Source organism: Anolis carolinensis, chromosome 3, assembly GCF_035594765.1.
Source record: "Anolis carolinensis isolate JA03-04 chromosome 3, rAnoCar3.1.pri, whole genome shotgun sequence".
NCBI lineage: Eukaryota > Metazoa > Chordata > Lepidosauria > Squamata > Dactyloidae > Anolis > Anolis carolinensis.
The window spans coordinates 66979994-66995927 of record NC_085843.1 but is presented as its reverse complement, the minus strand read 5'-3'; the positions used below and the strand labels follow the sequence as shown (position 1 = coordinate 66995927).

The 15934-nt window shown below is 40.7% G+C and overlaps 1 protein-coding gene across 3 annotated transcripts in view; it reads right to left on the bottom strand.

Annotated features, from left to right (window-relative positions):
- chodl (chondrolectin) overlaps nucleotides 1-15934 on the bottom strand; it is a 161664-nt gene that overhangs the window by 75613 nt on the left and 70117 nt on the right. For all 3 annotated transcript variants that reach the window (XM_008107641.3, XM_062975018.1, XM_008107642.3), the window contains one exon: nucleotides 15323-15430. In XM_008107641.3, the coding sequence (XP_008105848.1) occupies nucleotides 15323-15377 (55 nt within the window). In that variant the 5' untranslated portion in view covers nucleotides 15378-15430. The remainder of the gene's footprint in view (nucleotides 1-15322; nucleotides 15431-15934) is intronic.

The following is a 15934-nucleotide window of genomic DNA, read 5'->3' as shown; positions in this document are numbered from 1 at the left end:
ATATTTCTTGTGTAACTTGCATTGATTGTTAACTGTGCCAATTCCTAAATGTATAAAACTGTATTGAAAATGTTATGAAGACATCTGCTTCTCCCTGTGCCTCCTATTTACAGTACCTAAGCTTCTGGGAACTGAGATTGCTAAAACAATTAAGAAGGTCCTCTAGCAGTCTCGCAGGTCAGAAAATAATCAGTTCCTTTGTATACAGATGTGTGGCAGATAATCCCATTATCGCCAGGGCTGTGTCCAAACTGTTTAGAAATGACTAGGGACTCATGAACCACCACTCAATGTGAAGCTAATCTCTCATAAAAGCCTACCCTTATCTTTATATCAGTAACTTGCCCTGGTTCATGGATGTGGGAAGGGGGTGGGTTTGAGAGACAGATGTATTTGTGTTATGTGTATTTGATTTATTTCTCCTTTTCTTTTACATTCTGTATACTACCTTTATACAGGTATACCACCTGTATGCCAGGAGCCCCTGGTGGCACAGTGTGTTAAAGCGCTGAGCTGCTGAACTCTCGGACCAAAAGGTCCCAGATTCAAATCCCGGGAGCAGAATGAGCACCCGTTGTTAGCCCCAGCTTCTGCCAACCTAGCAATTTGAAAACATGCAAATGTGAGTAGATCAATAGGTACCACTCCAGTGGGAAGGTAACAGCGCTCCATGAAATAATGCTGGCCACATGACCTTGGAGGTGTCTATGGACAATGCTGGTTCTTCGGCTTAGAAATGGAGATGAGCACCAACCCCCAGAGTCGGTCATGACTGGACTTAACGTCAGGGGAAAACCGTTACCTTTACTACCTTTATACCTTTACACATCAGAGTCTGACCTTCGGCCATTGGATGTAACACGCCACCATCAAAATTTATTTACAAAAAAAGATTGTGGGTTTATAGTCTCATGGACGGAAAGTCTAAAAGCAAGTATGAATACATTAGCTTTTTAAAAGGGCAGTCAAACCCTGGTCACCCAGGATTATCATCTTTTCTTCTCCAGGCCTTGTACCTTTGTCATCACAAACCTTGACACTTAAATCAATCAAGGATTCTTCTGCACACCCTCATCATCATCTTTAGTTTCATGTCCTCCACAGGGGCATCCTTGCAATGGACTGGACCTTTAAACCTACCAATAATCAGTTGTTCTTCTCCCCACCATAGGGATCTCTTCCTCCTATCTGTGATGTCAAAAAAAATCTCTGGCCAGTCTCTGCAAGGTTCCTATCCTGCCCATTTATCAGCCAATCAGGAGGAGGTGTGGGAAGCCTGACTAGCTGTCAGAAGTGTATAAAATGTCTTGTATTTTTCTATGGAATTATGCTTGTAAATTTTTGAGTGTCTGCTTGGTATTTGTATCTCTTTTGAGCAAACTGTAATAAACCTCTGTAATCTGCCTTCAATCCAGAGTGTTTGTTCTGTGTCCTGGCTAATCTGGTTTAGCAGAAGCTCACCGGGCACAGACCTTCTTATCCACAGTCCTAGCTGAAATCACTTCAATGAGGTTTTGAGTGTCATTGTAGAGGCAATATTTCTTTTCCAGGGATGGAATTGCAGGGGGTTGAACTTGATGGCCTGTGTGGTCTCTTCCAACTGTTTGATTCTATGATTCTATGAAAACATGTCCACAGACAAACTGTACACTATGTTCTTAAGAGGAAGAGGGAGGTGTGAGTGCAAACAAATCCCTACATCTGAGTAGATATGAAGTAAATTAAACATTGTAAACAGAAAATCCAAGATATTTCAAGAATCAGATGAGGCAGGGCAGTGATATGCAGGAATAATTGAAGAAAAAAGTATTGGAGAAGTCCTGGAAACTCTTGGGGCTTTTGTTAGGGATTCCTCTTCTTCAGAAGAGGAAGGGGAGCAGGAAAGTGTTCATGAATCTGAGGGGGAGGTGGAATCTGAGAAAGAGATTTTGCAAGTACCCACATTTCAGGAGAGGCAAAAGGAAACAGAGCAGAGATGTCTTTCAGCTAGAATAGCTGCCAGAAATGCAGCTGAGTAATTGGAAACCACCCTGGTAGCTGTGAGGGAACTCAGGGCTATAAAGCAGAAGCAGGAGCAGCCAGCTTTTGCTGGTAACAAACTGACTTTAATGCCTAAGCCTTCGCTCCCCTTGTGCCTGCTTCGAGTCTGCATCTGGGAAACTGCTCCTAAGGATTTATTGCTTTTTCTTTGTCTGAAGTAAGACTGTTACTTGATTTGGGACATTATCAGAGACTGTGTTTGCCCTAAGGCTTCCTTGTTTCCTTTTGTATTATACCACTGTGTGCGCTGTTCTTTATGTTTTGCTGAAGTAAAGCAGTTTTCATTTTACTTACCATATGGTTTTAAGGCTGTTCTTGAAAGACAAAACAGGACAGCTTTTAGCCAGTTTGTATAGGCCCTACCGATGAGTGTTCATCTGTACTGAGCAATTTAGCCAAGTACAAATGTACACTAGAGCAGGCCCATTCATGCCAAATCTGAGGCACTTGTTTACACAGCCAGACAGCCATTCCTCTGAGTGACCACAGAGATAGCTCCCTGTGAGTTGCTGGCTGTTTTAAACACCTCTGTTGCCATCAGGAATGACCTATTGCAAGATAGGTATGGATTCCCAAAAGCAGAATCCATACCAAAGTCCTTATTTATCTATGCTGCATTCTTGTTCATTCAGCAGTCATGATAGTTATGGAGCCAGTTCTACCTAACATCAGGCTTTTCTTCTGCAAAAATAGAGGCAGGGACCATAAATTTCCTTAGCACCATATTCCCCAGTTTTCCAATATCCAAAGATCTAATTCCCCAAATACAGGCTCAGCAAAGACTGTGAAAAAGCACTGGGCAGAGTAAGTTCTGCTTAGCTTCAGTAAGGTTGTGGCACTTGAAAGCACCCAAAATGAATTTCTGGGAATAAGTGCGAGCATTCTGCATAGGACATAGAGATGGCCGCTAAATAATGAATCAGGTAACTGATAGATCACTTTTTTAGGGCAGCAAATTTATTCTTGGTTTTATTGCCAGTCATTTTGTAGTTGGTTGAATAGCAGCTATCCAAGACCTAAACCCTATTCCCAATGGTAGTATGGCAGCTGGACATAAGCTATACTATTCAATGCACTTGTTGGATAAAATAGCCATAAGATCCAAGGTGGATTCACTACTGCATGGAAATAGATCAAACCATCACCACTGTGATGAATTTTATAGGAATCTGATAAGCATCATCCATATAGAAACAACCATAGGGGATTTCTGTAATAATGTGACAGGAGAGCTCCCCCCCCCCTTATGCTTAAAACACTGGTCAGTGTTTCTCAAACTGTGCTCCTCCAGGTGTTTTGGACTTCAGCTCATCGAAATCCCAGCCAGCGTACCAGCTGTTAGGAACTGTGGGAGCTGAAGTCCAAAACATCTGGAGCACAGATAATCATAAGGCTGCTATATAGAGCTGTTAGAAACTGCACATATTATAATTGCAAGGCATTGGGAAAGTGCTTTCGAAATGATCAAGAAAAGCTTTGTAAGTAGCATAAATGAATCAGATCAATACAATTACAAGAAGAAGAAAAAGTAATGAGAACAGTGAAGAATAGTTTCAGTCTTTTGTTGCTTCCCAGAATAAATGTTGAGAATTGTTGAGCTGTGCATGAAGCCTCGGCCAAGTTCAACTTGGCAATTTGGATCTGGATCTGATTCAGATTGGATCAATCTTGTTCCAGTTCATTACTATAGAGACCCTGAATCTAAATATAGATTCATAAATCCATATTCCACCTCCCATTGGCTTGCACTGAAAAAATTAAAATCGCTAAAATGTTTCTCTCACACAGCTACAAAAAATTGGAAACACGGTGCCCAAAGCAATGGTTAATAAAATACAGTTTAAAACAGGTAGTCCCAGGGTTTTTTGTGACAGGCAGATTCAAAATCTATGTTTAAATGTTTTTAAAAGTTTTTAAAAGGCACAGTTCTGTATTTCTAATGCTTTCCCCTAGAACAGCATTTGCTAAACATTGATCTTCTGGCTGTGTTGGATTTCAGCAACCAAAAGCCCTAATCATTTACTAAGGACCCTTCCACACAGCCATGTAACCCAGATTATCAAGGCAGAAAATCCACAATATCTGTTTTGAACTGGGTTATCTGAGTCCACACTGCCATCTAATCCAGTTCAGTGTGGGTTTTATACAGCTTTGTGGAAAGGACCTAAGACACCTGCAGATTCTGAAGTAAAGTCCAAAACACATTCAGGAATCACTGCCCAAGCTAACTGATGTCCCTAGACCTAGTGCATCAGTTAGCTAAAGGCCCTTCTGCATTTCCCTAAAACCTCAGATAAAACAGGTTTCTGTCTCCACCCCCAACTCAAACCCCAGGGTTTCCCTTGAGTTGTGGCTAGATGCTATCCTGGGTCAATCAAAGGTTGACCTGGGATGGAATCTAGTACCCCTCAATCCCCCCCCTATTTTTCCCAAACAAACTTACCAGAGGGGCCTGCTAGCAGTGCAGTTCCCTCTGCGCAGTCCTTGTGACATAAAAAAATGATGTCAGGAGATGGGGGAGAGAAATCCCTCCGCCACACACCTCCTGACACACCATTTTCCATGTCGGAAGTACACTGGAGAAGGGTCTGTGCTACCGGCAGGCTGCTCAGGAAAGAAATGGGGAGGGGGGGGACTGGAGGGGAAGGGGTGTTTGCCCTCCTGTGGGGATTGATTCCCAGCTTAAGATCTGGATCTTTCCAGGTGTTTAATTGATGCAAAGCAAACTAGGAAAACCCAGTTTTCTTCACATTAATTTGCTTTTACCTAAGGCATCATCAGGTAAAAGAGAGACAGGTCCCACATTTTGGGCCTGTCTGGAAGGGCCCCAAAACTGTTGAAGTCTCACTAACATATGTGATAATGATGACAATAACGGTATGCTTGGACAGAATTTACTGATGAGATTAATTACTGTAGCATTACTGTACCAAGACCATGGCTTATTTAGTATTACAAGCAGACCTAGTGCTAAAATCTTCTCTTTAATTTTTTCCTTCTTTCCTTAAAGCTATCTGGTAATCTTGGCTGGCTTTAGCAACTTTTGTCCCATGGATCCATATTCAGCCCAAGACATCTTTCCAGAAAGTGCTCTACCTTTTAACCGCTAGACCATCCATACTGTAGCATTATAAGCATTTTAAGTGTCATGGCTCCAACCTATGGACCATGGAATTTGTAGGGGTTTTTTTTTTTGGGGGGGGGGGCTCTGATAAATTTGCCTGCCAACCCCTGAAAATAATGAGACAACACAAGTAGAATGGGTTTAAATATGGGCAACTTTATTAATTGTTACCTATTTAACTTTGAAACTGAACGTAACTATTCTGGTGGAGAATCTGGTGGGAAAACCCCCCTCCAAGGTAGTGTCCTTATCCGGCCTACCCTTGGGCTGATAAGGGCGAAAAAACCTGGTCCCCGGTTAGCCTGCACCCGAGCAACCTTTAAGGGGAAGGTGTCAGAGAAGCCTCCCTCAAAGTTGTTGAGGCTAAACTCCCGACATTCCAAGGGCCTTTAGTTTCACCTCACCTGTTAAAGATGAATACCAGATGAGTGTTTTATCTTATGTCCTTTGCCCCAAAGGGGGTGGTGCCCTAGGTGTACGCTAGATTGTATACTCCCCTATCAATATTCTGCTGAATCCTATTTAATTGCCACACCATCCCAAATTGCTCCTGAGGACAGTATAGGGTCGGCAACCCCCCCCCCCACCCCCCAGAACATAGAAGGGAAAAATTCCTACCCGGCCCATTATGGCAACCACATTGAGCTATACTGTTGATGGGTGGGCGTGGTGGGCTGAAGGTCGAACGAAGAATGAAGGTGAGGGGGGTGGCTGATCCCTAGATCAGCCACACCCCCTCATGCCAGGTCCAATTGGAACCGGATGTCTCTCTTCGGGGGAGGAGTCAAATTGCTCTCCTCCCCCAGCTTTGCTGGAGGAGAAAAGCCCCATCTCACAAAACTTAAAATCTCACAATTCCGTAACATTGAGCCATAGCAGTTAAAACGGTGTCAAACTATTATAATGTAAATACAGCCTAACCAGATAAAATCTGCTGTTGTGATCATACTTTTCCTCATTACAGTCTTGCTCCTGCTTCCTGGTACCTGATTTTTTTCTTATTGCCCTTTCTTGTTTACCTTGATTCATTTTCTGCTTTCAGTGAAAGAGGGAAGTAATCCTGAGATCCTATCCTACCTCAAAATGTTTCCAGAACAGTGGTGACTGACTGATTGTCTTTAATTTATCATCCAAGTCAACACCAACAAGGTATAATGTAGGTGAGGAGGCAAAATATGTTTTTCTATGTAAAACATATTATACCTAATTCACCTGACAAATTAACAAGAAAGACACATTCTAGGTTCCTCAAAAAACACAACAGGAGACCCGAGGGGAGCAATTCCCCCCACCTGGCACATCATGTTTATGCATGAAGAGGGCTGCTGGAGCACAAGGTCCCCACAAGGTCCATACCCTATTAGACCCAGGCCATTCAGGAAGGCCTGGGTCTAATGGGGTATCTATTTAATTCAGGACAACACTAGGTTTTCCAGCTTTGTTCCAAATTAATTCAGAACTTCATTTGGGAATTCAGACAAATAACCAACATATGTAGGGAAAAGGTTTGTAAGAATAAGGCACACAGTGAACTTAGGCTTGCCAGAGAGATTAAAACCAATAAAATATTATTTTGGTTATGTAAGCAGAAAAAAAGAAGAAAAGGGAAAAGGTAGGGCCTCTACATGGAGAAGGTGGTGAAATGCACACAGGGGATAAGGAAAAGGCAGAGGAGCTCAGCCCCATCTTTGGATCAGTCTTCTCCAAAATGGAGGTTGGTGTTCATCCTAAGCAATACAGAATCAACGAGGTAGTAAGGGAAATGCAACCCAAAATAAGTAAAGAGGTAGTCCAGGAATACCTGGCTAGTGGCTACTCTCAATGAATTCATGTCTCCAGGGCCAGATGAACTACATTCAAGAGTATTGAAGGAACTAGCAGAAGACATTTCAGTACCACTGGTAATAATCTTTGAGAATTATTGGAGAACAGGAGAAGTCCCAGCAGACTGGAAGGGGGCAAATGATGTCCCTATCTTCAAGAAGGGAAAAAAGGAAAAAGAGGATCCAAACAATTATCGTCTGGTCAGCCTGACACCAATACCAGGAAGGCTTCTGGAGCAGATTGTTAAGGAGGCAGTCTGCAAAGTCATCACGCTTTCTCAAAAATAAGTCATGGCAGACTAATCTTGTCTCTTTTTTCAATAGAGTTACAAGCTTGGTAGATGCAGGGAATCTGTGGATGTAGCATACCTTGATTTCAGTAAGGCCTTCGACAAAGTCCCCCATGACCTTCTTGTAAGCAAACTAACCAAATGTGTGCTAAGCAATGCAACTATTAGGTAGATTTGTAATTGTGACCGGACCCAAAGGGTGCTCACCAATGGTTCCTCTTCATCCTGGAAGGAAGTGTCTAGTGGAGTGCCGCAGGTTTCGGCCCAGGGTCCAGTACTGTTCAGTATCTTTATTTATGACTTGGATGAATGTTTAAAGGACATGCTTATCAAGTTTTCAGATGACACCAAATTAGGAGAGATAACTAATACTCCAGAGGACAGGATCAGAATTCAAAACGACTTTAACAGATTAGAGAGCTGGGCCAAAAATATCAAAATGAATTTCAACAAGGACAAATATAAATACTACTCTTAGGCAGAAAAAATGAAATGCAAAGATACAGGATGGGCAATGCCAGGCTCGACAACAGTTCACGTGAAAAAGATCTTGGAGTCTTCGTGGACAAGAAGTTGAACATGAGACAACAGTGTGATGCAGCAGCTAAAAAAACCAATGGGATTTTGGACTCCATCAAAAGGAGTATGGTGTCTAGATCGAGGGAAGTCATTGTGCCTTTGTATTCTACTTTGGTTAGACCTTACCTGGAATATTGTGTCCAATTCTGGGCACCACAGTTCAAAAGGGATATTGACAAGCTGGAAGTTGTCCAGAAGAGGGCAACTGAAATGATCAAAGGTCGGGAGATCATGCCCTATGAGAACTGTCTTAAAGAATTGGATATGTTCTTTAAGCAGAAGAGAAGGTTGAGAGGAGACATGATAGCCATGTATAAATATGTGAAAAGGCATCATAAAGAAGAGGGAGCAGACTGAAACTAGGACTAGGAGCAATGGGTTCCAATTACAGGAAAGGTGATTCCACCTGAACATTAGGATGGACTTCCTGACCGTATGAGCTGTTCAACAGTGAAACTCTTTGCTTCGGAGTGTGGTTTCCTTCCTTGAAAACTTTTAAACAGAGGCTGGATGGCTATCTTTCAGGGATACTTGGATTGTGCTTTTCCTGCATGGAAGGAGATTGGACTAGGTGGCCCATGTGGCCTCTTCCAACTGTATAATTTTATGAATTTGCTTTTACCTGAGGCGTTGTTTGGACACTTCCGTTAAAAATCTTCTCCTCCTCTGCAAAGCTATGTAGAAGAAACAATGATGTCACAGTTTCAGATGCAACTTATCTCAAGTGATACTTGGTTCTTACAATGCAAGTAGCCCTGATTAAGATCAATGTTTAGGGCTGCATTTTGGGCCTTGTCTGGAAAGGCTCTGAGAAAAAAGGTTTAATGCAAAAGGAGGCAAGAGAAAGAGGAACATTTTAAAGCAACTGAAAAAGTGGGATGACTGAGTATTAATTAGGACTATTCCTGCTAAATTGGAATAGTTGAAGAGTATGCCTTGATGAAGTAAGGACCTCATCACACTAGAGCATGGATCAACTTTAAATCTAGTTTTGACCTCCTGTAGAATTCTGGGTCTTGTAGTTTAGGGAGGGGGCTTTAAATTACTCAGCCAGACAGTCTTGCGCCTCCCTAAACAACAAATCCTAGAATTCTGCAGGAGACAAAAACTTGATTTAAACTGAATCCATATTCCAGTATGATGAGACAGTAAATAACAAAGGCACATCCTACAGAATTTCATAGATAGTGAAGTTGTTTCAATGGAACTATGTGTGCTCAAAAATAAATATATGCACCCTCCACTTTGAGAACATTTGAATTTTCCATCAATGTTGCATCCACCTTGTTTTAAATTTACCATAAACCTGTTAATCAATTGTGTAATTCTAGCATTTAAAGGCAAAAAGCAACTATAACTATAAACTTAAAATATAAAATAAAAAAGATGGTTTGGACTAGCAAGGGAGAAAGGATGAGATTTCATCATTTTATTGCCATCAGGCCGGCATAGAAGCAGAACAGATCTATCACACCAAGGTAGGTGACTAGAATGTTGTGAGATTGAGAGCGACTGATGAGTTTTACCTACAAATAGCTAGGGACTGGAGAATCACAGGGAGAGGGGAAGCAGACCAACAACAGCATGCACATGGCTTTGTGAGACAGATCATCACCAAAAGTGACAGTCCAGTGCAGGCCTGTAGCCAGGATTTTGTTTCGGGAGGGGCTGGGATTTTGGTTCGGGGGGGGGGGGGGGGCTGAGTCTGAGCGGGAGAGGGTGTACCCTAGCAAACCTTTTGTATTGTTATCCCAATACCCCCATGCATATGGGATATATTGAGCATGGTGATCAGATCATGATATGAATAAACATAACAGTTTACATAATAAATGTAAGGCTTTCTCACGGACCACCCTGAGAATTTGGGGGGGGGGCTGAAGCCCCTCAAGCCCCCCCCCAGCTACATGCCTGGTCCAGTGGCAATGCCAGTTTGCCTGCCCAGTGCAACAAAGGCCCTGAGAGAATAGTTAAAATATCTCTTATACATTTTCTAGGAGGCATTTAACAGGAAAAATTGGGGAGGCCTGGGTGGATCTGGGGCTCACAAAAATTTCCCAGGGGTAGCATGAAACCTGCTCTTCTCACTTTCGACCTCATCACAGGGATGGGCCTCCAAGACCCTGTTGCCCCGCTCACCACTTCCAAGTGGCACCACTTTCCCATCACATTGGAGCCAGAACAACATGAGAGCATTCCTGTGTTAGGAGGGAAGCGTCCTAAGATGATTCCACTCCTGTGGGGAGTGAGGCTTCAACAGTGATGTTGTGAGATAGGCAGTGTGCCCATCCGTTGCTGGACTGCCCCCTTAGCATCCTAGGATGCTAAAAAAAAAAAGTAAGTGTGATGAGATTCTTAATTGCTGGACTGCTAAAGTCTCTGTTGCCTAGGTGTTGTCTCTGGGAATGCATCCATGCTACACAATTACAGATTTTTAAAATATTGTTTTAGCTGCCATTTCTGGATTATACAAAATCCTGAGTTTTGTAATGTTGAGAAGTACTTACTATTGTCTGTCGGAGCATTGATGTCATTCAAGGGAACTCACTAGAAAATTTAAAGTATTTCAACAAATTACAACTCGTTCAACTGCCATTGTAAAGTCTGTGTATTATGAATTTATTTATTTATTTATTTATTATTTCAATTATTTATACCCCGCCCTTCTCACTCGAGGGGACTCAGGGCGGCTTACAAGTGGCAATTGATGCCGTTACATGGATATACAATAAACTAAAATGATTAAAACAGTTAAAACAATCATAAAATAGTCATAAAATATGACTATTTGAATCCATGCCAAATCACAATTTTCAGCTTTTCCCTGTGAGATGGCAGTGTCCTCACTTCAGAGTAGCATCAGTCCAGATCTTTGTTTCTCTGCATCTTGTCTGCCTATGGAAAATATTCTAGTCAAAGAGAAGCGACTAGATACATTTGCACTATATCCTTCTTATTTTTCTGCCTGTTCTTGCTTGTAAATAAACATTTCTATAGCATAAGTTTTCATGAGCTAGATCCCATTGATCCTGGCACTTCTCTTTTTAAGCTTCATATGATAGAATGAAAATTCTTGATAATTTTAATTCAGCAATTTTACACCAGAACCTTCCTTTTAGTGTCAATCTGTAACATCTAGTCCACATTTAGACACATGCACACATGCACACAGAATTGGATCAACTATCAATCTTGTTCCCCCCCCCCCCCCCGTTATTTTTGGATTACCTGAATACTCAGCCCTTTCTAAATGCATGTTGAGCGCATGTTGTTGTTTTTCCTCTTTTCTATCTGCGTCAGAAATGGAGTCTATTGATTTTATGGAAACCAATTATTGCGTAGCAAGACACTATGATTGCTATTAACTATGATATTGTATGGTCAGTGACATTGTTGGCGCTATTAGTTAATGTGCAGGCTAATATCGACCATCTAGTTTCAACAATAAATATAACTATCCTAGACACAAGTGTTTGTTCAGCATTTTGTTTTGACAATTGGACAACATAAGTCAATCTTAACCATAGGTATTAGGATTTATAGTCAAAGCTTTGATCCATTTGCAGCTGACATTCCTATTAAGACAGCTTTTGAATTACTTTTGCTCAGAGAAGCAACATATCTATCGCATGTAAATAATTAGGAAAGATTGGGTCTGTTTTCTTATAGTAAACAAAATTATATTGCTGTGACTGAATCAGTGTTGCCAACAAAGGCAAAAGCTAGAACTGAAAACAGGCTTGATTTCCTGTTGCCTCTTCTAAACACAAAAGAATGTGTTTTTATTTTTATTAAATTTTGATGTCCAGTGAAATTAACATTTCCATCTAAAATGAGGTCTACGTCTATTACAAATCTGTTCATCTTTCAAGTTTCTAAGACTGTTCCTAAACCACAAGTTTTGGATCGATTCTACTTTTGTATTCCTGGTTTTTGATGCTAATCATGTACCTTGAATTCTGAGGATTATTTCTGATCTTTGGACTTTGTTTTTTTGTAAATACTATTTTGCCGAATTGCTTTTTATATATATTCTTCAATAAACTGCTTTGCTATTTTACCCTGGACTGGAGTGTGTGTTAAGTACAGAGGTGAATCCTAATCTTGTAGTGCAACAAGGAGAACAAGAAAAGACAGTGACTGCCACCCCAAGCCTATGGAACATATGACGGTTGTGTAAACAGTTGTCACTGGTTCCATCTCAGACCCAGCTCAACTGTTTACATTGGCCAAAAGCAGTAACTTGGCTACTGTAGTTGAAGGCTGCACTAAGCAGCTTTGGCTCCTGTTTACCTGGATAAGCTCCATGTGTTGTTTCATTGCCATGGAGCTGCTTTGCTGACCCTTTGCACTAAGTAGTCACTGTAGATATACCCAGAGAATTTTTTAGAACTGAATCCAAAGGTGAATAAGGCCTTTTTTATTAGATTTGCATTAAATTTGTTCCTGATTACACATGATGGTCACCATGCACTAAGTGTTGTTTTCAGCTGCTCTGTCCTTGGCCACTAGAAACACACAATATACTGACAGAACACTGATTGTGAGAATCAAGCCATTTTCACAATGTTCTGTAAGCTTTTCATAGTTGTGTGGTGGTAGTTGTTCCCAGTAGTTGTGGATGTCAGCAGCCTCCTACTTGATAATCACAATAATCACCAACAAACACAGTTATTGGATAATAAAAGTCTGGAACTTATCAGGGTTGGCCCCCAAATAGGTCAAGGATGTCCCCTTGCTTGCCCACTTTTTCAGCTAATCCCAAAGGCCATAAATTGCACATGATCCTCTGAAGAGGCAGCTCCCAACCATAAAAGACTGCTGGGAGTTGCCATGTGTTTCTTGGCCATTTCCACCCTTTTTCCAGGAACAAAGGCACCTGTTGACACTGGCTCTTGTCTTTCTTACTTTAGCTTCAGGGGGTTTCAGGATGAGGGAGGAAATGCCAGAGCGAGATAGCTGTTTTGATTTTATTTTCTTAACTATGCACTTTTGGCCTTTACTGTTGTACTGTTACTTCACATTGACCAGAATCAATGAGAGAAATGAAGGAAGGAGTTAAATGAAGGATTTGACTGAGCAGATCCTATAGTAACTTCATGAATTGTTGTACCAAACTCCTCTTAAAAGAGAACCCTCTCAAAAGTGCAGAATAGGGAATTTCAAAAACTTAGTGATTATCAGCCAGATGTTCAGGGAAACCATGTAGCTTCTCCCGAAACAAATATTTCCTCTCTCTTTCTCCTGTCACAATCAGTGTACAATTTGTAGATCCCATGAGGAGCCAGACAGGGATATGAGGGGGAAGGTAGCCATATAGTTTTTCTCATAAAAGAATCCCCTGTTTCAGCCATAAACTCCCACTTGCATCTTCTCCAAGCAAACAAGAGAAATTGTTCAGGGGGCCAACTGGCTCTTATGTATTACATGCCATATTTCAGGCTCTGAAACAAAGAATAATATAAGCCTGCAGTTTGGAGAAATCATAGTAATAAGTAAACTGAATACATAATTTTACACATATATTACTAATGATTTCATTTCTTTGACATTCTAAAAAGAAATGGTGCCTCTGTATCTGAAGAGGAAACACAGATTAACTAATCCCAATATTCTACATATTTGCAGTAATTTTCTTGACAGTAATTAGCAGTAATTTCCCTTTTTATTGCAATGTTTAAACCCAAATAAATGCATTCTTAATTAATAGTGCACTTATTCTAATTTTTGAGAATTGGGAAAATATGAATCATGACTTGTTCATTCCTGTAAATACGTAATGATTTGTTATTATTATTAATTAGCTCTGGGACTATAAGTGTCAGACAGTGGCTAGTCTGGTATTTTGAAATAAGATACAATTTCCACGAAAAGAGAAGAATTCTGACCCAGAGAAGTTGTTTATTTAAGATGGTGAAACATCCACACGTTTTGCTTGTAAAAGAAACATGGTGTCTTAACTACCATTGCAAAAAATATATTTGCTATCTTTCAGGGGAGTGGGGAGAGATATCAAATGTCTTATTGTGCAGAGAAGGCATGTCTTTTTCATTAAGGAAAATTTTCAGGGGTAGCATTTTTGCCATGCAGCAAAATACAACAGAAAATAAAATCTACACAAAAGTGATATGTTTAGTGAGCCAACCAAAATACACAAAATACATCATGCAAGCTTTTGAGATCTCTCCAGATTGCCTCAACTGAAAACAGAGACACCTGAGACAAGATGTGAGCCTGTGATTTTAACATCCTCGTTTTTTGTTTCCTATAAGATTTTGTAACATCTTTGCCTGTTAAAGAAACCAATGAAACTCCAAAAGCTTGCATGGTTTATTGTGCAAATTTTAGTTGGCCCAATAAAAGTGTCACAGTTTTGCAGATATAGAAAAATTGTTATTCATCCTGGACCTTGTGACAGTCCTTGTTCTGGCAAGACTGCTGACTTGTAGGTCGGGTTGTGTAAGATATTATACTTTCTTATCAAACCATTACTCAAAACTTCAGACCTGAACTGGTCTGTAACAAACAATATTAAACATCATGGCAAACAAGACACAATCCTGCAGCAGACCACAGCTCAAAGGCCACGGGGCTGAAGAAGTATCCCTCAGTGCTATTCCCTGAAACCAGCTCTGTGATACAATGCCTCTTCCTTCTATCTGATGAAGTTGGTGAAATAAGTTGGTGAAATAAGTTGGTGAAATAAGTTTAGCCCCCGGTGGTGCAATGGGTTAAAACCTTGTGCTGACAGACTGCTGATTTGAAGGTTGGCTGAAAGTTCCCAGTTCGAATCCAACCCAGTGAGAGAGTGGATGAGCTCCCTCTATCAGCTCCAGCTCCATGCAGGGACATGAGAGAAGCCTCTCACAAGGATGGTAAAAACATCAAAACATCCAGGCATCCCCTGGGCAACATCCTTGCAGACGGCCAATTCTCTCACACCAGAAGCGACTTGCAGTTCTCAAGTCGCTCCTGACACACACAAAAAAAATCCTGGACCTGCTCCTCCTGCTTTTCTGCTCAAATGCTAGCATTTCTGTTTCTGCTATTCAATCTTTTAAAGTGCTTACTTTTAATGTGTTGTTATCCATGATTTAGTAGCAGCAAGTGGGCCTTTTGTCAGTGGAGTGGTAAAGTTGTGCTGGGTTTTCAATTAATCTTTCAAGGTACTACTCAATATGTTGATTCCACATTGGAGATGGGGATAGTATCTTGGACAGCACTTTTAATGTTGGCTTAAACCCCAAGTTCACTGCCCATCTAACATGGAAGGCAGCCACCACCACTGCCATATAGTATATTAGACTCCAAGGTGCCACTGCATTAATTGATTTATTTGGTAGGAGAGGAGAGTTGCCTGTTGATTCCCACCTTATGCTGCCATTTCTTAGGTAGGAAGGCACTTCAGGAGATTGAAAATTAAACATGATCCAAATGCAAAGGGGGCAGAAGCCAACTTCACATACCTTGTGTGAAATAGTTCTCTGCTTCCTGTAGTCTAGACCCTCCTCCACTGTCCATGCATAGATCATCTTGCGTACAGTTTCTGATCTTTTATGATCTGAAATATTTGCCTGTATATACAATAAGAAATTCAACATAGTAAGTAAGTAAGTAACTTTATTTTTCTATCTCGCCACCATCTCCCCGCAGGGACTCGGGGCGGTTAACACGGGACAGAGACCCGAAAACAATAAACAAGTACAGCAATTAAAACATATGTACAATAAAAAACATAGTAAAATCGACATTGTACAAAACAATACATTATATTAACCATAAAAACTCATTAAAAGCATAAAATGAGTAAAAATGAAATGAAATGAAATGAAATGAACATAGGCCTGTTTCTACCATATGAAATAGTTTATACAGTATACTCTAAGTTAACCACCCCCTGTGAGGATTGGTAGATGCTGGATAAATGTAATTTCTAATAGTATAGTATACTATATCATACTATACTATACTATACCATACCATAAATTCTGCATGGACTTGATATTAATATCGAAGCACAGTAATTTAAAGCAAACAAAGGCAAACTTAATTTAATGTAATATTTATGTAAAATATTT